This window comes from Cibotium barometz, chromosome 21 (assembly GCF_041138505.1).
Source record: "Cibotium barometz isolate CiBa-2024 chromosome 21, ASM4113850v1, whole genome shotgun sequence".
NCBI lineage: Eukaryota > Viridiplantae > Streptophyta > Polypodiopsida > Cyatheales > Cibotiaceae > Cibotium > Cibotium barometz.
The window spans coordinates 52521276-52543678 of NC_141066.1; the positions used below are offsets into that span (position 1 = coordinate 52521276).

At 45.6% G+C, this 22403-nt stretch overlaps 1 protein-coding gene and 1 pseudogene across 1 annotated transcript in view; one reads left to right on the forward strand and one right to left on the reverse strand.

Moving 5' to 3' along the window:
• Positions 1-495: 495 nt before the first annotated feature.
• The window catches only part of MLH1 (MUTL-homolog 1), a 108387-nt gene continuing 86479 nt past the window's right edge, over positions 496-22403 (reverse strand). Inside the window, exons 15-16 of the mRNA XM_086815991.1 lie at positions 1576-1745; positions 496-1431 (exon numbers count right to left, since the gene is read on the reverse strand). Coding sequence (XP_086672117.1) covers positions 1387-1431; positions 1576-1745 — 215 coding nt within the window. The 3' untranslated portion in view covers positions 496-1386. The remainder of the gene's footprint in view (positions 1432-1575; positions 1746-22403) is intronic.
• LOC147627353 (uncharacterized) lies at positions 13263-14627 on the forward strand (annotated as a pseudogene).

Genomic DNA, 22403 nt, shown 5'->3' on the forward strand with positions numbered 1-22403 from the left:
CTACGAATTGTAGTTTGTGCTATGCCCGTAAGTGCATACTTCTGTGTTCCATTGTGCACAAAAGTGTGCAAGGGACCTTGGAAGTTTTTCTCAAGTCCCTCATCCCCATTTCCCAAGACCACTGGAAAAAGGGTTTTGGAAGGACCCCGCTAGCGTACACCTGCACTACCTTTTCTGAATGAGAAGGAAGTGCTTGATATTTTATCCTCAAATTCAGCACCACCACCACCTCCCTATGTATCCATGCAATTAAACTCTTGAGATTAAATTTTTTCTTCCCACCCGAGGCTGTTTGCACTAGTGTCCATTCACTTTTTGAAATCAATAAGATAATCCCTGAGAGCACTTTGTGTTAAAATGTGAATACAATTGATTGGTGATCCTTTTCGAGTCCATAAAACTCTCTAGAAATCCTCAACTTACAGGAAAAGCACAAAGACCTTGAACCCCTATGAAGCTATGGTACGTGAATAAAAGCTCTCTCTAGCCGTAGAATGTGCAACTTCATTATATGTCAAACTTTACTGAAGTCATCACTTAGTAAAGTGTTAAATGATTGTTCACATTAATCCACATTCATGAATGCTTTCCTAGGGTGATTTGGTTGAGATGCCAATGGCTTGCCATTTGATAATTTCGGCATTAGGGCATCTAAGCAGTTACAAATCAATCTGCTGAAAAGGGTCACCAGCTCCCGTGCTGCATGGTCATAATACAACTAGGTTCCTCTTGCCATTATACATACTTCTTTGCCACTATTCCTTGGGGATGAGCATACATTATTTTTTATTCTCATCCTTCTAGCCAGGCTTGTACCCGTTGTGATCTATCTTTACAGCCATGGCATTAGCACATAGAAAAGCACTTGCACCAAAAACCGCAATCTCTCTTTGCTAATCATTGATACTTCAAAATTTCACATCTATACTCCATGCTTGCTCTCGATAATTTACCTTAAAACTCTCAAATGTGAATATATGCTGTTCTAATGGCAGTGACTGGTTCTGAGAGGTTGACTTAACATAACCTGCTCTACTCAGTCCCACGGCTTTCTAAGATGGCACATAGACTCCACCTTGGTTTCTCCACCACCTCAATCTTGGGAAGTGCTCTTCCAATCACCCAAGGCTAAGATCATGTACACCGATTCAACCCTTTCATGTCATCAAATGCAGGCCACACCATCATGAGTACTTACATATAGTGTACAGGCATGGATGTTTTGGTCCAGCCTCAGTTGCCAGTTGCTACTGATTGTGTGCATGGATCGACCCTTGCCACTCATTGCCTCTTGCTCTCCCACCATGAAAGCAGCTTTGATTTGTAATGGTCATAGACTGTGACCCTTATCCCTCTCTTGGAAAGGAGAATTTTAAATTTTGAGACTCAGCATCTTTCGAATATTTTATAAAGATTCTCGAGACAAGCCACCTGCCAAAACAGTACGTATGAAGCTGTTATCACCAAACTAAGATAACCCTAAAAATACACATCAGCTTAACTCTTATGTACTATTATATACTCAAATAGTCAAACATTTGAACCCAAGTACAATTAGGGAGTTTTTCTACTCACTTGGATAGCTGTTCCATCAGTGGCCATATGCTTTGGAGGCTTCAAGAACAGTTTCAATGCAGGAAACAGGACATGTTCTATGGTCCATACCCGTTGTGCCCAAACTTTTTCTGCTTCTGCAACGAGCTCCTCGTCAATGTCCATACTCTCTTCGTCTCGAGATGGATGATCTGCATACAACACACCTTAGCAAATGGTCAATTTACAACGAGGACTTGCATCAAAGACTGTGTTGTCCAAAGTGACTTTCTACTTGAGACAATACCCATGTGTAACACCTACGATGATACAACTTGGCCTAATAGGTCTATAATAAACAAAGCATATGTATTGATACTGTAAATTACTTATTTTGTTAACACTGACATTTTCTTGTTTAATAAATAGCCAAAGTAGTTTAAGAAATAAAGACTTTCATGAATGAAATACTTCTAGGGCTGGAGAAGTTAAATGGTCAAAGGGCCTTGTGTTTAGGGGTGCATTGCCAGCTCACCACGTAAGCAAGCTAGCCACCACAAGCTTGCAAGAGTTATGCTGGAACCACTTACCAAGAGACGAAGACCTGGTTCATGGAATCTTAATCGAACTACCCCTATTGACAATTATGCACAGAGTAACAACTTTGGCCAAACCCAATCCCCGATGAGGCAAGCCTACTCACCAACAAAGCACCTCAATCATTCAAACCTTCCCGACATCATCGTGGCTTTTCAGATCATTCAAGGCATAAAGATGAAGTCAAGATGCCAAGATTGAAAAGAGTTCGCTGTTGGAGACCAGTCAATCAAGTTCAATAACTTTTGATGGCAAACAGGATACTGACAAAGTCCTTGCTTTTATCTGCCACTTTGAAACAATGAAAGCTTCCTCGAACCCCCATAGAGGCAACGCCACACTTGAGAATTTGGCTGTTGAAGCCAAAGACATGCAAGCCGATCTTCAGAAGAAAGCCAACATAAGGGAATTTTCTAGTCAAAGAAGAAAAACAGCTCAGACAGCCAGACAACAAGGAGCCAGTCAACAGCAATAAAGAGCATGGCAACGAAAAGAAGTCAAGGGATGCTACTTCTCATCTCTTGGCCAAGTAAATGCGGGATTACCTTCAATGCTCAAAGTGCAACAACAAAGATCTTATCTTTACCCCTTGCCCTCTTTTGGAGGAAAAGCAAGTCAGGACATGTACCCAAAAAAAAAAGCAACTTTTCAAAGCATGGGGACAACTTCAATATCAATTCGCTTTATTCTTATTTTTCTTACATGAAAAATGACTTCAACTCAGTATGATAGAAACAATACAAGTGCCAAGGCTCAACGAATCAATACACCGTGCATAGCATGAATAAACCATGTTATTTTATTTAAGGCACCCTCCTTTTTATAGTAGGGAAGCACATGAGTGTTTTTTCTACTTATAAATGTTAGAATTCATCTCCTGTCTGTACCATACTGAGTGAAGGCCTGTGATGTGGGTGTGCCCGCCCATGAGAGGACTCCCTGGTCATGTTCAGTTTTTTCCCATTTTTTCCAGTTTTACTGTAGTCGTGGGGGGGCTTTTTTTCCCCTGGCCAACCTGTAGGAGTTGGCTGGTCAGGAGGGGCCCACTTTTGGTGCTGGCTGACCAGGTCATATCTGGTCGTGGGCTGGCCGACTAGGATAGACCTAGTCGCGGGCCCATTTTAGGGGCTGTCAGCCTGTTTCTACTGGCTGACTGCTGCCCCTTGCCCATTTATATAGGGCACTTGCCCCCCCACACATTCTGTACCGGATTCAGGTGTATATAGCAGAGTTTATACAGCCTTCTCCTCTCTTGCATTTCTGTGTTTTCTGCTCTCAATACTTTGTCTCATTTCCGCTGCACATTCCGACATGGTATCAAAGCCCCAGGCGGCTTCAAGGTTTGGAGATGGTGAGAGCTTGCGGTGGTGCTGATTGGAGCGTGTTTGGGCCGTACGAGACGTGGAGAAGTGGGTAGAAGGCGGGCGTCATTGCTGGACAGCCACCTTGCAAGAAAGTGCAACCTCTTCCTCAAATTTTTTTCCCACCCACCCTCCCTTCACAAGACCACGTGAACCCCTGAGATGGCAGATTTGCTCAAGATGGCGGAGAAACCTGTGAAGATCCCCACCCTCCCGTTGTTCCTGGTGGACCGACAGTTGGATGGGAACAACTATGGCATTTGGAAGGTGATGATGGAGTCTGTTATTGTTTGGCTGACTTCGTCACGGTTGGAGTTTCAAGGCCAGATCCAGTGGAGGAGAACTCTTCACTATGAGTCAAACCGCAGTTGTAGGATCGTGTCAATGCCCGTGTGCGCTCTATCATCTTAGTGATCAATCATATCAAACACATAACACTGGCTCGAGGGATTTGGTAACACTTGGCCTCTCTGTATGATCGGGTTATCACCCATGAAAGAGTTTCCTTGGAATTGCAGATGCGAGTGATGAATCCTGCAAAGTCTTCGACGATGCGGATGAGACTCGCAGTGCCCAGGGGACTAGGGCCTTTGACACGCTTGTTGATACCATCATTGCATATTAAAACATTTAAACATGGCCACAGCCTTAACACATATCCATCATCACTTTGCATCAAACATAAAAGATGGATAAAACATCCACAAACGCTGAAACTGGAGCTTGCACATGTGACCACAGAGGCCGGAATGGGCCGACCCCCCCCCTTGGAGTATTTGATTACCCAAGGAGAATAATATCATGTACAAGCTTTGAGGGCCTTACTCTCCCCACGGGAGATGCCGGATTATCCATATACAACCATCATTGGACCAAACACACGGGCTATCATCAAAAGAAGCCCCTAAATACCATGAATGTGTGTAAACCACCTCTTCCCGTGAGGATACTTATCTCCCCCATCACTATGGGTCTTCAAGATGCCATATGTGAAAAAATCAGCTGAAGCAAATAATATACCATATACATCACCATGAACAAGTCAAGCAGCACCATGGACAACCAAAACAAGTCAGGGCAGCACCAATAGAGCTGGTACAACAGCTACAGAATCTGTAACAGCAGCTACAGTCCTCCACTCAGCCGGTACAACATGTTCAATGGCTGGTACAACAGGTACAGAATCTGAAATAGTAGGTATAGTCCTCTACTCAACCGGTACAACATATACAATGGCTGGTACAGCAAGTACAAGGGGTGGTACATCCAATACAATGGTTGGTACAACAAGTACAAGGGTTGGTACAACAAGTACAATTGCTAGAAATCAAAATAAAATGATTAAATACCCTTCCCTTCAATATTTTGTCGCGATGGAAGCCTCCAAAACAGTCCCAACCAGTCGGTATTCTTCATGGGCAGCCTTCAAAAGAGAGAGAGAGAGTAGCCATTATTAGAGCAGCTTGTAATGGTGGTAGAGGCTAGTGTGCAGCAAGAGAGCCTCCTACAAATGAAGAGAGAGGACTCCAATTTATAGATTTGGGCCTCCCATGAGCTAAAATGACAAGAGAAGGCTATAATGACAAGTGTGAGGCCACTTGTCTCACTTTGATCCACTTTCTTGCCACATGTCCCAATCTAAGAGATGGGTTCTCCCATAATCTTTATCTCTAAAAATATCCCAACTGGTAGCCCATTTGTCATAGGTACTTTGACAACTCATGGTATCTGCTCAATTCCAGACGTAATGACACGAACAGAATTTCCATCGGAGTCAGGCCAAAAATAGCAACTCATTTTAGGAGTGTGATCCTTTCTATTCCTGGATAATCCCTTATTCCCAAAGCTTGTTCTTTCCGAATATTTGGACGTCCTAGAGTTCCACCAATTCATACTGAAAATGTCTAGGTTGGTGACAACAGAAGCACATCAACAAACTCCATGCTCTTCAACAAACTCCATACTGAAAATGTTTAGGTTCCAGCTCTCGCGCTCGGTGCGGCAGGGGTGCCCCTTGGCGCCCTTTCTTTTCCTTTTTGTGGCGGAGGCCATGAGCACTTTCTTGACGGCACAAGATACAGGTTTGCGGGGCCTCCAGCTCCCCATCCGCACCTCGGAGGAGCTCCTAGACTCGAAGTTTGCGGATGACACTGCTGTCTATCTTCAGGGAGGGGAGGAGAACCTCCGCCGCTTCGCCTCAGCCATGGACAGGTTTTGCAGAGCTTCGGGCGCTTTGATCAACTGGCACAAGTCGTGTGGGTTGTGGGTCAGTTCTGCCCCCCCCCCCCCCCCCCCGACTTGGAGGCCAGTTGATGGGTTTCAGTGGCTGCCCCCCGGCACTACAGTGCGCTATTTGGGATGCTATGTGGACATTGACATATCTCCGGAGCAGCAGATAGCCCCCCTTCTTCTGAGCATTCGGAAGAAGCTTCTGTATTGGAGTACCGCTCGTTTATCTCTGGCTGGCCGAGTGGTTGTGGCCAACCAGGTTCTGCTTGCTACCATGTGGTACATCACTTCTTGCTGGGCCTTCTCTCGGGCGTGCATTGGCCAGGTGCAGAGGCTCATCAGGAACTTTCTTTGGTCCGGTGGCGACGGGCGGCCCGCCAGGGCCAAGGTGGCATGGGCTGTGATCACCCAGCCGAGGGAGAGAGGCAGCCTGGGCATAGTTGATCCTATTTGTCAGAGCCGAGCTTTGCTTGGCAAGTTGGTGGTTCGTGGCCTCCTACCAGGCGCCGAGCCGTGGAAGGAGTTTCTTGTTTCCAGGATTCTCAGCCGCACTCCTTCTCTTAGCGGCCCCTGGACCCCCAGCATCAGGTGGATCTTTACAGAGCAGCGATCCAGAGGAGTGGGCCTTGGCTTCGAGGAGCGTTTTGCAGCTAGCCTTCTGAGGGCCTAGGAGCATCTGAGGCCGTCACTCTTCCAGACTCCCCCGGGCACCGATGAGGAGCGCCTGAGGCAGCCATTGATCTGGAACCCCTTGATCCGACTTCCCAGTGGTCATATGGTTGGATCGCGATCTCACGTGTCGTGGGGCCCGTTGAGCTCTGGCCCAGCCCAGTCCCTAGACGATTGGATATGTTTTCAGTAGCTGCCTCTAGAGGTTCAGGAGAGGAGACTCATCGGGATGAGGGGCAGAGAGTTGATGAGGCAGGACATTGAGGCGGCCATCCCCCGAGAGTGGCGGACTCCAGTACAGGACCCTCCACCTCCACAGTGGATGGGCGTCTTTACTCGGCATGAGATCCTTCTAGCGGTCTGCGGCTCAGCAGAGAGAGTCGCCCCACTCACCTTCGAGGTGGGAGAGGGAGGCCAGCTTCAGAGGACCCGACTAGATTTGGATGATTTCCAGGGTTGTATCTTTCAGAGGGTGCGGGTGGTCGGCTTTCATCAGAGACAGTGGCATGTAGACCCCTCGCCGGCCTCGATAGGGGAGGACTATTCTTGGAGATTATGGGCTTGGGACAGCAGGCCTCTTATTCGCCTCCAGTGGGATCCAAGCGAGTGGCTTTGGCGTGATCCCTACTCGGCCCCTACCAGCCCAGGCACCCCCTTTTTTCAGTACACAGCGAGGCTGGGGCGGCGGATCCAGAGGCACAGGATAGCGGGCACCCCGGCGGCGGCCGAGCATTGGCGGCGACAGGGGCTCTCCCCTGCCTTCCTTAGGGACTTCTGGCAGCGCCTTTGGGCCAGCTTCCGGCCCTGGAAGGTGATGCTTTTTCTCTGGCTTACTGCGCATAGAGGACTGGCTGTGGGGGCTTGGCTAGCTTTTGGCAGACACCCAGCGTCCTGCCCTCGGTGCGGCCATGCACAGGAGTCGCAGCGGCACTGCTTAAGGGATTGCCCACAGGCACAGCAGGTCTGGCAGCGCGCTCTCAGGATGGTTTTTGTAGGCTCGCCAGGTGAGATGATGGCGACGTGGTGTGCGGTGGCTTGGGCCACGGACAGCGGCCCGGCCCTTGGATACGAGGACGTCCCTGGCAGTGTGACCATCCAGGTCTCTGACAGGGCGATGGCGGTGGTTCCGACGCCAGACTTCTCTTCGGCAGTCTCCCAGGAGGGGGACGGGCACAGATGGGAGATGATTAGCAACATGACAGCTTGGCACATATGGAGAGCCCGATGCAGGGAGGCCATAGAACGCCAGGCGACTCCACCGGCGGAGGTCATACAGGCCCTCTGGGTGGACATCATTCACACCTTGAGAGGACACTGGTGGGGGAGACTTCAGGGCGACTCGGATCGCATGAGAGGTCGCCGCAAGGCGTTCCTCCGCACTTGGCAGCCTGGCCCTTTCCTCATCGCGAGGGGCGAGGAGGGGTGGAGCTCCGGTGTTCACTATGTTTATTATCCCTCCTTGTGAGGTGAGCTTTGTAGCCTTATGGTGTTTTCTCATTAACTAATAGAAGGATCGTTTTCCCCCCCCCCCCCAAAAAAAAAAAAAAAAAAAGTGCAACCTTTTCCTCAAAATTTTTTCCCACCCACCCTCCCTTCACAAGACCACGTGAACCCCTGAGATGGCAGATTTGCTCGAGATGGCGGAGAAACCTGTGAAGATCCCCACCCTCCCGTTGTTCCTGGTGGACCGACAGTTGGATGGGAACAACTATGGCATTTGGAAGGTGATGATGGAGTCTGTTATTGTTTGGCTGACTTCGTCACGGTTGGAGTTTCAAGGCCAGATCCGGTGGAGGAGAACTCTTCACTATGAGTCAAACCGCAGTTGTGGGATCGTGTCAATGCCCGTGTGCGCTCTATCATCTTAGTGATCAATCATATCAAACACATAACACTGGCTCGAGGGATTTGGTAACACTTGGCCTCTCTGTATGATCGGGTTATCACCCATGAAAGAGTTTCCTTGGAATTGCAGATGCGAGTGATGAATCCTGCAAAGTCTTCGACGATGCGGATGAGACTCGCAGTGCCCAGGGGACTAGGGCCTTTGACACGTTTGTTGATACCATCATTGCATATTAAAACATTTAAACATGGCCACAGCCTTAACACATATCCATCATCACTTTGCATCAAACATAAAAGATGGATAAAACATCCACAAACGCTGAAACTGGAGCTTGCACATGTGACCACAGAGGCCGGAATGGGCCGACCCCCCCCCTTGGAGTATTTGATTACCCAAGGAGAATAATATCATGTACAAGCTTTGAGGGCCTTACTCTCCCCACGGGAGATGCCGGATTATCCATATACAACCATCATTGGACCAAACACACGGGCTATCATCAAAAGAAGCCCCTAAATACCATGAATGTGTGTAAACCACCTCTTCCCGTGAGGATACTTATCTCCCCCATCACTATGGGTCTTCAAGATGCCATATGTGAAAAAATCAGCTGAAGCAAATAATATACCATATACATCACCATGAACAAGTCAAGCAGCACCATGGACAACCAAAACAAGTCAGGGCAGCACCAATAGAGCTGGTACAACAGCTACAGAATCTGTAACAGCAGCTACAGTCCTCCACTCAGCCGGTACAACATGTTCAATGGCTGGTACAACAGGTACAGAATCTGAAATAGTAGGTATAGTCCTCTACTCAACCGGTACAACATATACAATGGCTGGTACAGCAAGTACAAGGGGTGGTACATCCAGTACAATGGTTGGTACAACAAGTACAAGGGTTGGTACAACAAGTACAGTTGCTAGAAATCAAAATAAAATGATTAAATACCCTTCCCTTCAATATTTTGTCGCGATGGAAGCCTCCAAAACAGTCCCAACCAGTCGGTATTCTTCATGGGCAGCCTTCAAAAGAGAGAGAGAGAGTAGCCATCATTAGAGCAGCTTGTAATGGTGGTAGAGGCTAGTGTGCAGCAAGAGAGCCTCCTACAAATGAAGAGAGAGGACTCCAATTTATAGATTTGGGCCTCCCATGAGCTAAAATGACAAGAGAAGGCTATAATGACAAGTGTGAGGCCACTTGTCTCACTTTGATCCACTTTCTTGCCACATGTCCCAATCTAAGAGATGGGTTCTCCCATAATCTTTATCTCTAAAAATATCCCAACTGGTAGCCCATTTGTCATAGGTACTTTGACAACTCATGGTATCTGCTCAATTCCAGACGTAATGACACGAACAGAATTTCCATCGGAGTCAGGCCAAAAATAGCAACTCATTTTAGGAGTGTGATCCTTTCTATTCCTGGATAATCCCTTATTCCCAAAGCTTGTTCTTTCCGAATATTTGGACGTCCTAGAGTTCCACCAAACCCCTTTCATACTGAAAATGTCTAGGTTGGTGACAACAGAAGCACATCAACAAACTCCATGCTCTTCAACAGGAGGCTCTTCAAGTTGGGAAGGAGATGTCATCAGAGGACATGGCCATCACCATGTTGTCTCATTTGTCCTCTCAGTACTCAGCTTTCTACTCTTCTTTAATCACCAACAGGAGGCTTAGCACTATTACTTGGGAGGAGCTTATGCCGACGATATTGGACCACGAGGAGCGGTTTCTGAACCCTCCATAGGACGGAGGTTCTGAGGCTTTGACTGGCCAACGGTTGAAAGGCCGCAACAAAAACAACAAGAAGGACAAAGGGAAGTCTTCACAATTCAAGTCTTCTAAGAAGAAGCCTGACTCAAATCATGATGCTTTGAAGGCCGAGCGGACCTATAACCATTGTGGCCAGAAGGGTCACTACCGGAGGAAATATCCTCAACGGAGCACCGAGAAAGGTGGAGATTCTTTAGTTACAGCCACGAAGACTCCACCTTTTGTGCACTTAGAGATTATGGACACCACAGCTTCATCTTCTTCGAGCAGGGAGACGGTTGGTCTCACTGTTGGAGATACTTAGGAGTGGATTCTGGACAGTGGTGCTTCCAGGCACATGACTCTTTCCCAAGAGTTGTTACAAGATTTTCGGAGGCAAACAGATCACATCTTTATTGGTGACAAATCCATTATCCCGATTGAAGATTCATAGTGAGGGTAGGTTAGAGATCGTTCTCGATGGCAGAGAGGCGAAGCATTCCTCCCCGGTTCTTTTATGTCCCATCTCTTGGCTTTCATCTTTCGTCAGTGCATGAGGTTTGCAAGACTGGCATGCGGATGGAGTTTGATAAGCATTCAGTTGCTATCCTGGGACAAAGCAACAAGGTAGGTTGTTTGGGAAGACGGAGTGAAGAATGGGATTTACAAACTCTCAACTATCACCATTTGGGCATTCTCTGCGCTTCAGGCTTATGGACGAGTTCCATAAGATGGATTGGCATGGTCGAGGACTTGTTGTCAACACCAAGAGCCAGTAGGCTGCTTATGGAGGCTGGGAATATTGATCCGCACCCATATCTAGAATATGGTACCATGGGTTACTAGCTAAATGAAATGGGAAACTGTTCCATGGTACATTCTTGCATTGCATCTATGCGTGTAAGGTTTTAAACCTGTTTTCGCATGAACTGTTTTGTTGCATGCATGAATTGTGTGTGAAGTTCATGAGTTGGGGATGCCCTCTTGTGAACCGTGCGAGTGACACTGTCTTCTGACCTCGCTTGTGGGATGTAGACAGGTGGTAAGTATACTACTTTACTCTATGTTGCTCATTTTTCTGTTTTTCCATGTCCACACTTTAATAAGTGTGTCCGCCCAAGTTATAAGTGAGTTTGGGTGCCCACACTTCATTAAAGTTAGGGAGGACAATTCATAAAGTGGTTGGACCAATTTCCACTCCCAGTCGGCCAAGCACATATTCAAGCGCCCTTTTCAGTATGTTATGAGCTTTGGGTGGCCTCCCACATGTCAAGAGGAGAGATGGTTTGGATGGGTGGCCCAATAGGCACCCTTCACTCATCCTCTACATGTTGGCAAAGCTTAACTTCCCTCTCTCTCCTCTCTCTAGAAGTAGACGCCAACCATTTGGGAGCTTCTCTTTTTACTTTTGCACACACATACTTATGGAAAAGCTGATTTTCTTCTTTTTCATGATTCCCATAGCCATGAAAGCTTGAGAAATCTTGTCTTCTACTTATATAGTCTCCATATGATCACCAATTTGCAAAATTCCTCTTCTATTTATGAATATGGAGCCTCCTAAGTATTCTATCACCTCGCCTAGGACCGAAAGGTCTTGGGTTCAAACCCTGCTTGGACCCCTCGGCGGCACCTCTCATCCGCGCTCTCCATAAGCTTCCCTTTCGGCGTCGATCGTGTTCTGGCCGCCTTTCCCAGGAGGACTCCAGTGTAGCCCCTCCGCTCTCTGTGGTCGAGTGTGCTCGTCGCCCTCTTCAGAGGGCCGCGTAGATGATCTTGTAGCTCACGACACCAGCGTAGCTGGGACGTTGAGCGAGTTGTAATGTTAACTATTAGTAGGATCTCTCTCCCGGAAAAAAAAAAAAAAGTATTCTATCACCTCCAAATTTTTTGTAAACCCTAATTTTGTTAAAAACCCTAATTTTGGGGCAACCATTGTACATCTATAGCCCTCTACTTTGGGCACCTTTTGCACCCAAAAGCCCCAATTTTGGAGTCCGAATACTTGGTGAAAACCCTAATTTACAAAAAACCCTAATTTCAGCCACAGTGTATACAGTATACTTATTACTATGTACTAGGCCGGATGCCCTATGTACTTACTACTATGCAATGTGCAACGTGCCAACGGGCCACTGCCTTTTTCTGCCTGCGCCCCCGTTAAGCTTTCTGCCTACACCCCCCTTTACAGCAGCCAGCCTGCGCTCCCTGCATTTTTTGCTTGGGCCCTGCGGCCCCTTCTTCCCCCTCTCGTGAGAGTCAAGAATCTTAGCCTTTAGGTACTTAGTCTTGATTCTTGAATGCGCCCACTACCTCCTTAGGTAGGCAAAATATAGTGGGCACTGGGCACTGGGAAATGGTTCCTTTTTTGTTCTTGACTAGAATGACTTTGGCCTTCTGTATGTCGAACCTCAATGACTAACAAACTGTGCTTGTAAGTTATAATTGTTCCAACCGAGTGTCATAGGCTCTGAGCCCTCTTCATACTATCATAGTACATACTTCAAGAGTCAAGACTGTCACTGAAGTTTGTTGAATGTTCAATTTTCTGTCCAATGTCGGCCTCTTCAACCTCTAACAAAGTTCTGTCTAAATCGCCCTTTTCGGAAGAGGTTAAAGATGTTTGCAAGAGGTTGCATGCAGATGTTTGCAAGAGGTTGCATGCAGATAGTTGTAGCAGTGTTCGTGGACGAGAGGCTTTTGTGGATGCTTTGGTGGATGATTTGGGTGGAGATGTATCTGAGGGTGCAGGGTCCGCATCAATGGGCACACAGGGAAGTACACAAGTCTGCAATAGTGCAAATGTTGGGTCATCATGTAAGAAGAGAGAGATGTCTAAAGGGAAGGGGGATTTGGCAAATGCATGGAATGTACAAGCACGAAAGCAAGCAACCATTGCGGTGCGCAGATTCTTTTATACAAAGGACATTCCCTATTGGAAAGTGAGAAGTCCTTATTTTTTGGAGATGGTGAAGACAATTGGACATGCCGGTCCTTCTTATGTGTCTCCATCTTACCATTGCTTGCTCACCACTGAGTTAGTGGATGAGGTCAAATTTCATTGATCATGAGATCATGGGTGTGCGCGAGAATATGGATGCACCATTGTTTCTGATGGATGGTCAGACACTAGGCGTAGGCCTATCATAAATTTTTTTGCATGCTCCATTCATGGCACTGTATTCTTGAAATCTGTGGACATCTGGGGAGTTTATTTTCCAACATTTAAAGCAGATTATCATTGAGGTTGGCCCAACAAATGTTGTGTAGGTATGCATGGATCACGCATCGAATTGCACTCAGGCTCGGCAATTGGTTGAACACGAGTAGCCGACCATTTTCTACACTAGATGTGGATGCCATTGCTTGGACTTCTTGTTTGAGGACATTGGCAAAATTTATTGGGTTGCGAAAGTCCTAAACCAAGCAACTCAAGTTATCACATTTGTCACAAGGAAGTCCACAGTGCTGGCATTGTTTAGAAAACTCAACAAGAAGGACTTGCTGAAGCCTTCTGCAACTCGGTTTGCATACTTTTTTATTATGTTGGTTACTCTCTTGGATGAGAGATGTATGCAGGGTGTGCACAAGCTGATGATTGATGATAAATTTGTAAAAATGAAGGCATCAAAGACCCCTCAGCCAATTGAGGTGTCAGACATTGTGTTCTATGCATCTTTTTGGCAAGAGGCAAGAACCATTGTCAAGATATGCACTCCCATTTTGAAGATTCTCCGCTTGGCTGACAAGGAGCGAGCCACCATGGGTCTCATGTATGAGCTCACAGATCGTATGGTAGAGCAAGTGCAAAACATGTAGGGCATTGAGGCCAATAAGATGAAAGAGATCGAAGATCTATGCATTGGTAGATGGGGAATGATGCACACACCATTGCATGCTGTGAGCTATATCTTGCACCCTATATGGAAAGGAAAAGAGCAAGATAGTGACTTAGAGGTGCATGATGGATGGATGACATTGTTGGAAAAATACACACAGGGTGATTTGGCCTTGCAAGGAGATCTCATCGATGAGCTGGACAAGTATAAGCGAGAAAGCGGCACATTTGCTCGTCCCATTGCAAAAGATGAGAAAAGAACGTAAGAGGGTGTGAAATGGTGGGAGACATTTGGGGCTTTCACACCCAAATTACAAGCTCTTGCACTTAGGGTGCTTTCACAAGGCACATGTCCCTCCCCATGTGAAAGAAATTGGAGCACATTTTCTCTCATTCATACTAAGAGAAGAAACAAGCTTCTTCCTTCTCATACGGAGAGGCTTGTTTTCACACAGACAAATTTGAGACTCATCTCCAAGATCAAAGAAAGAGGCTCTGAGAGAATGGAGATCACATTGGATGTGCTTAACAAAGAAAAAGATGAGGAGCACTTGATTGCCTTGCAAGATTTGAAAGAGGCTATCGCAGAGGCAGATGAGGCTTTGGAGCCTCTTTCTATTGCTCCACCCTCTACAGATGGCCAGCCATCCTCTAGCCATGTTGGGACATCATGCTCAGTTGCTACCAAGGCTTATGAGTTTGATCACGAGGAGGAGGAGGAGTTTGTAGATGAGGATGAGGAGCCCATTGATCATGCTAAGGATGAGGGGAATTTTGATGAGGCTTAGGGTTACTTAGTATTCTTCCACTCTCTAGAGTCTACTTATGTTTTGTCCACTTCCTACTTATGTTTTTCCTCAGTGCTCAGGAGTCAGTCTACAGGTTGTGTGGCTTGCCCACTGAGCAGTTGCCAATGAGCACTCCATCATCCATGTTTTTGCTCACCTCTACTCATGTTTTATTTAGTTTCTTGAGGCTTGGACCTCCTCATGTTTGTCCCTCCACACTTCCTACTTATGTAACATGTTACATGATACATCATTGATCATACATGTATGATGTAAACAATAATATAAAGCCCGGAGTTTGGATTATGGCTCTACATTTATTTTTTTTCTACTCCCAAAATCTTTGTAGTTTCAAGTTTCACCCATTTTTTACGTCATATGTAGCATGTTTTTCCTTATATTTAGGGTGATGTATGGTATCCGACATATGGAATTTCTTGGGGGTCTAAACCGTACTTTTTCTGTACTTCCATACCCATATGCGTTTGCTGTATGGTTGCCGTATGGAAAAACTGTGTTGAGCAACCTCTAAGCCTTGAGGTTCCGGGCTCAAAAGGTATGGTTTACAGGTTGCGGAAGGCCTTGCATGGTCTGAAACAGGCTCCCAGGGCTTGCAACCAAAAGATTGGTACTTTCTTTCAGAAACACGGTTTCCAGAGATCAGTTGCAGATACGAACTTGTATCTCTTTCGGGAACGCGGTATGGTCACATTGATTATCCTCTTATGTGGATGATCTTGTCCTCACTGGCAGTCGTGTGGAGCACATAGCCGTGACGAAGGCTACCTTGTCAGAGGAGTTTGAGATGACGGATTTAGACTTACTCCATTTCTTTTTGGTATTAGACCCAGAGGGGGTTCTTTGTTTCTCAGTAGCGGTATGTTCATGAGTTCTTGAAGGCCATTGGGATGGAGAACTGCAAGCCTATTTCATCTCCGATGGACCAAAATACCAAACTTACTGTACATGATCCTTGTGAGTAGGTTGATGCCTCTTATCGAAAACTTGTCGGTTCATTGATTTGGTTGTTGAACACCAGACTGGCCTTGAGTTTTCCAGTGGGAGTCGGGACTGTTGAGCTCATTTATGCAGACACCTTTGAAGACTCATTGGGACGTAGGATTGCGGATCTTGGGGTTTCTGCAGGGTACAAAGGATCTAGGACTCTTTTATGACACTAGAGGGGGTTCGAAGGACCGAGTCAGACTTCAAGGTTGGGGTGACTCTGATTCAAGAGGAGATCCAGACACAAGGAGAACTACTTCAGGATACGGCTTTACCCTTAGCTTATGAGCAATTTCTTGGAGCAGCAAGAAGCAACCAACAACTGTTGCCTTGTCTTCCACTGAGGCATAGTATCGGGCTACTTGTGGTGCTGCTTGCGAGGTGGTGTGGCTAAGGAGGTTACTTGGCGAGATTGGGTTTCAACAAAAGGAGCCCACGGTCATCCAATGCGACAACCAGAGCTGTATAGCTATTGCTCAGAACCGGGACTTCCATGACTGCACCAAGCATATAGAGATACAATATCAATTTGTTCGGGAGAAGATTTTGGATGGTGACATCTTGCTAGCCTTTTGTTCGACCGAGGACAATGCGGCAGACTTTTTGCGAAGCCTCTTCCTCAGCAAATGCTCCGTCAGCACTCCAGCTCACTGAGATTGGTTCCACATCCATGAGCTAAGAGGGGGTGTTAGCATTCATCACCTCTGTGTACCATACTAAGTGAGGGCCTGTGATGTGGGTGTGCCCGCCCATGAGAGGACTCCCTGGTCATGTTCAGTTTTTCCAGTTTTACTGTAGTCTTGGGGGGTTGTTTTTTCCCTGGCCGACCATATCATATCTGGAAGTGGGCTGGCCGACCAGGCCATGTGCTGGCCAACTAGGATAGACCTAGTCGTGGGCCCATTTTAGGGACTGTCAGCCTGTTTCTACTGACCGACTGCTGCCCCTTGCCCATATATATAGGGCACTTGCCCCCCCACACATTCTGTACCGAATTCAGGTGCATATAGCAGAGTTTATACAGCCTTCTCCTCTCTTGCATTTCTGTGTTTTTCTGCTCTCAGTACTGTGTCTCATTCCTGCTGTACATTCCGACAATAAAACCGTGGGATTGGGGGTCTTTTACTCATCTTCCATTCTCTGGACATGACAAAACTTTGGAGACGGTCTATTGCGAGGCTTCACAATACGGTTTACAACTCTCCTGCGTGGAGTATCAGTAAGTGGGTAGTTTTGTGTGCTTTCTCATCTTTTCTCGCGGTGAAAATTTCCCCTTTAATTTGTTAAGTTCAAAATCGGTACACAGTTTTCGTGCAGTAAGTACCACTTTTTTACCCTCCATGGAGCACCTTTTTATCCTCCATGGAGCCTGCACTTCGCTTTAATGACGACATGTCACATCATGAGGATAACCCTCAACCCGGTGGAGAGCCTATTGAGGTGGAGCAAGAGGAGGAGGTTGAAGGGGTTGAAGAGCCTATTGAGGTGGAGCAAGAGGAGGAGGTTTAAGGGGTTGAAAAGTCTTACTTTGAAGAGAAAATGGCCAAACTACGGGCCGATTTACAGGCTGATATGCAGCAGTTGAGGGATCAGGTGTCACTCTTACGAAGGGCAGCTCTTGGATCAGCCCCTACTCCAAGTCCGATTGCAATCACGCCTTTTTCACGGCGGACATTTTTGTGGGCAAGGAGTTGACACAAGAGGTTGTAGACTCCTAGCTCAACTAGTGGAATGTGCACTTCGAGTTTCATCCTTTCCCGGACGCCCGGAAGATTCAGATGATGGTGAGGGTTCTCCTAAAGGGAAAGGTCCTTACCTGGTGGAGAGATAAACCTACTACTTGGGCAGATTTTGCAGACTTGGATATGCGCAACATGTTGTTTGACACGTATTTACAGAGATTTAGGGAATTGCAATCTTGTGCAGGGCACATGGATGCTACTACTTTATGTGGATTCTTTATCCATGGTCTATGCCTAGACTAGACTCTTGCCATGGACATGGCGGTTCACAAGCGGTCTCGCCCACCACAATCACAAACTCTAGGTGAGAAATAACCATAGCAAGACGCTTGAGGATGCCATCAAGTATGCTAAAATTTATGAGAGCAGATGATTTGATAGATAGATTGCAGGGTGCTACCTATTTTACAAAGATTGACCTTCGTACTGGTTATCACCAGATACGTATATCCGAGGGGGATGTCTTTAAGATAGGTTTCCATACATGATATGGTCATTACGAGTTTCTAGTATTACCTTTTGGGCTCACGAATGCTCTTGTTGTCACCATTTGGCGACCCAACTAGTCCACCCGCACTTTCTCATTATGTGTATGCATTGGACTAGCGTCCATGGCTGTGGGGATTGATGCCACTCGTGATATTGCGGATTTGGCTTTCCGTTGGGACTTGTGCCTGTGTGTACATGCCTGGAAATGCCTGGAGGATTGGTGTTCCATTAGATCATCTCTCTTCTCCCCTCTCTCTAGAAGTTGGCGCCCCCTTCAAGAGGCTCTATGGCTGTATTTTCTACACTTTCTACACCATATCCAAGCTTGTTAGAGTGTTTTCCAAGCTTCCAAGAGTGTTTCCAGGCCATGATCACTCTCCTACACACTGGCTCAAATTCAACAAAACAATCTTGTTATTTGCTATAACTTCTGGTCTTTTGGCTAAAAACCCTGATTTCAACCTTCTTTTCTCAAGTTGAACCACAGGGGAAGCTTTCCCAAGGTTCTTTGCATCTGCTTGAAGACTTTTGTCATAAAGGATCGTGACAAATTGAAGATTTCAACACTTCAGACGCTTCCATCGCAAAGACTTCCGCTGGCATCGACTCTACTTGCAATCGGTAAGCTTTAATGCTCAATTATGGAAGCGAGTAGCAAGAGGGAGGAGTAAGACTCCATGTTCACATACCTTGTGTAGTGTTCTCTTGTTCTACGTGCTCTCTTGAAGATTGTTTCTACCATGTGTGGGTGGAACAATAGAGAGAAAATGGTAGGAAACATGGGCACTTGAGAGGGTAATGTGAGTTGAAAATCTTCACTGACAACCATATTGTTTGCAATATTGTATTCATATGCATTGGTATAGAAATCTGGTCAAAAATGCCCATGACACTATGTACTTGATTTTCCCAAGATCAACATACATTATTTGAGGGAGGGGCCGACTGTTCTGGCTCATTGTGCGTCTCTTGTCAATTCAGCAAATTACATCTTGTATTGTGCTTGTTGTCCATTAAATCGCAGTGTATTTAAGTGTATTGATAGCATTGTGTTCAACCTTCTATGTTTAAGCAGATGATAAATGATCTCTTACGAGATTATTTTGGAAAATTCGTTGTAGCGTTCTTAGATGACATTTTAGTTTATAGTCGAACCCTGGAGGAGCATGTTGAGAATATCAGGGTAGTCTTAGGGATTCTAAGACGGGAACGATTGTATACTAAACTTTCTAAGTGTGAGTTCTTCTGTAAGGAGCTCACATACCTAGGTCACCGAATTTCTCAATATGGTATAAGCATTGACCTTGAGCGGATTCAAAAGGTATTGGATTGGCCAATTCCTCAGACACTTGAGGCAACTTCGAGCATTCTTGGAATTCACTGTCTTTCTTAAAAAGTCCATGAAGAATTATTCAAATCCCATTGTTCCTTTCACGAACCTTCTCACACGATGAGGACGCAAGTCCAATAGTCCTATTACCTGGAATGAGAGGCTTGACAAGGCTTTCCAGACTCTCAAGCTTAAGGTGAAAGAGGCACGTATTTTAGCCTTACAAGATCCTGGTCAACAATTTGTCGTTGAGACTGATGCCACTGATTATGTGATTGGGACTGCCTTGTTCCAAGGATACTGACTTGTGGCTTTTGAAAGCAAGAAGCTTGATGATAGCTAGGTCAGGTGCATAGTTGCCAGGAAACGCGTTTCCTTCAGGGTAGGAAACTTGGAAACGTTTCTGAAACGTTTCCTTGTAGGAAACACGTCATTCTTAAACTTGTTTTTTTTGCCCCAAATCCAACGTCTAAAAATTGCCTCTATGTTGATAAAGACGTTACTGTTACAGCTAACTTGTAGGCTATTGTTTCTGAAACGTTTCCTTGTAGGAAACGTGTTTCTTTCATGCTCTTTTTTTTTTAACTTGTTTTTTTCCCAACATTTCCTTGTAGGAAACACTTTTCTTTCATGCATTTTTTAAACTTGTTTTTTTTGCCCCAAATCCAACGTCTAAAAATTGTGACTATTTTGATAAAGACATTACTCTCTTTGTAAATTGTTAAGGCTAACATGTAGGCTATTGTTTCTGAAACGTTTCCGTGTTTCTTTCATGCATTTTTTGCCCCAAATCCAACGTTTGAAAATTGCGACTATTTTGATACAGATATCACTCTCTTTGTAAATTGTTACAACTAACATGTAGGCTTTAAATTGATGTTTCCATGTATTCTATGCATTGAGTGTTATTTTTAAGTATTTTATATAGTATATATTTGAAATTTTATACATGCAAAAACTTGTAGGTAGGAAACTTGTAGGAAACTTTGGGCTGATTTTACGAAACCCGTTTGAAACGTGTTTGAAACTTTTAGGAAACCTATTTCAAGAAACCCCCTAACTACTATGGTCAGGTGGCATACTCAAGAAAAGAGTTGTATGCGATGATACACGCATTGAAAATTTGGAGACATCATTTGTATAGATCCAAATTTGTTGTGTCGACCGACCATGAGTCAATCATTTGTGTTAGACCGAAGTTGAGAGACACAAGAAGGCACGGCGGACAGAGCTTATACAGGACTTTGATATGGAGATTCAGTATAGGAAGGGTAGTTTGAACCGGGTTGCAAATGCTTTGAGTCGGATTGGAGAGGTGAATCTTTTGAGTTTCACCAACATTAGTGCTGACTTGTATGATTCCTTGAGAGGGCTATGTCCGCTCGATGTGCATTTCAATCAGTATTGGCAACAGGTTTAGGCAGGGAGCTCCACAATTTTAGACCAAGAGTTAGGGGGTTCGTGTACTTAATCCACGGTCAGTACTTAATTTGGGACGGATTATTGTTTTGGGATGATAGAGTCCGTGTACTGGATTGTGTTGAGATTAGGAGAGATTCTTCACGAATGTCATGACTCTCTTACAACAGGTCATCCAGGTGTACAACGGACTCCCAAGAATTCTGAGATGTTATGAACATGGAAGGTTGGAAAGTTGTCCCCTAGGTATTGTGGACCTTATCAGATTCTGAAAAGGATTAGTGAGATGGCTTATAAATTAGAATTGCCTCCTAATGTAAAAGTTCATCCAGTTTTCATGTGAGTAGACTCAAGAAGAAACTAGAAGCTGAAGATAACGTAGTTACACCTCAGGAGCTGGTAGAGGTTGAGGACTTGTCCTTTGTTCAACATGAGCTCTGCACAGCTTATGCTGGATTTCAGGGAGAGGAAGCTTAGGAATAAGGTGATCTCCGAGTATAAGATCAAGTGGAAAGACAGGGACGGTGGAGGACCCGACTTGGGAGACGGTTGTTAGTTTAGAGCAGAGATTCCCTGATTTTGTTTCCTAGAAAGAAAAGGTCTTAGGAGGGGAAGTATGTTATGTACCTAACACTAATCCTCCAAATTAGGACCTAATCTGGTCAGGGTTGGGGAGCCCTCTGATTAGCAAAAGGACATATGTAAGTTACGGGTGGCTAGGGTTCATTATTAGTGATAACCCATGGTTACTAGCTATTTATAGTTGGATTGTTATTTATAGCAGCAGTAGTCACTATATAAGTGACTTATAGGTTATTGTGATTCATTCAGTCATTGAGTTGGCTGTTGGTCTGTGCCTGGACCGGACTCTTGCCATGGACATGGTGGTTCACAGGCAATCTTACCAAAGGTCCCTTGGGACAGGCTTTGGTGGTATGGGACGCTAGCACTGACTAGCTTGGCCCGTGGAGAGAGAAACCCTAGGAGGTGAGTTTACCTGCATCCTTCTATATGTACTAACCTTGTTTGTTAGCTTGTGTATCAAGTGGTCGTATTGCATTTGCGGTTCTACGCCAAAGTACGAAACGACACTTGTTTCGGCAAAGGCTAAGGTAAGCTCTAGACTTGAAGAATACGTAGACTAGGTTTATGGTTTGCTTCACAAAATCAAGCTATGGAGGATGGAAGCAAACTATGGTGGATGGGTGTGCACAGAGAGAGAGAGAGAGAGAGAGAGAGAGAGAGAGAGAGAGAGAGAGAGAGAGAGAGACAAAGAAAGAAAGAAAGAAAGATATATTAACGTCTACGAGAGGCCAAAGTCGGCCTATGAGACAAAAAATAATACAACTGTGTTCTTCCGGTCATCGGAAGAAAAGAAACAAAAGAAAAAGTGTGCATGTGTCTGGATACAACTGTGAATCATCATGGATCGGTGGAGCCCATATACAAACAATATAAGGGGGGTGGGGATGTGGATGGAGTGCTAAGGCAAGATGCATCTCTATATGCTGAAGGGGTAGTACAAGGTGCTATGCAGATCTATGTCTAACTCCATCCAGTGCCATAAGACTCAAGAGGGATATAAGATATCATGCATCGCCGATGCTGAGGCTGTGAATGGCATGAACATGTACCCTGAGTCTAAATGAAAGCGAGCTAGCCTCTCCTGTGTCTCCATCTGGTGTCTCATTCGGATAGCTGCTATCTCTTGGTGACGGAGTCAGGGTGCTCTATGTCCAGTCTGTCTAGGTCTCCTCTTGGCTCTCAATTCCTCTGCTCTCTGTGCGGTCA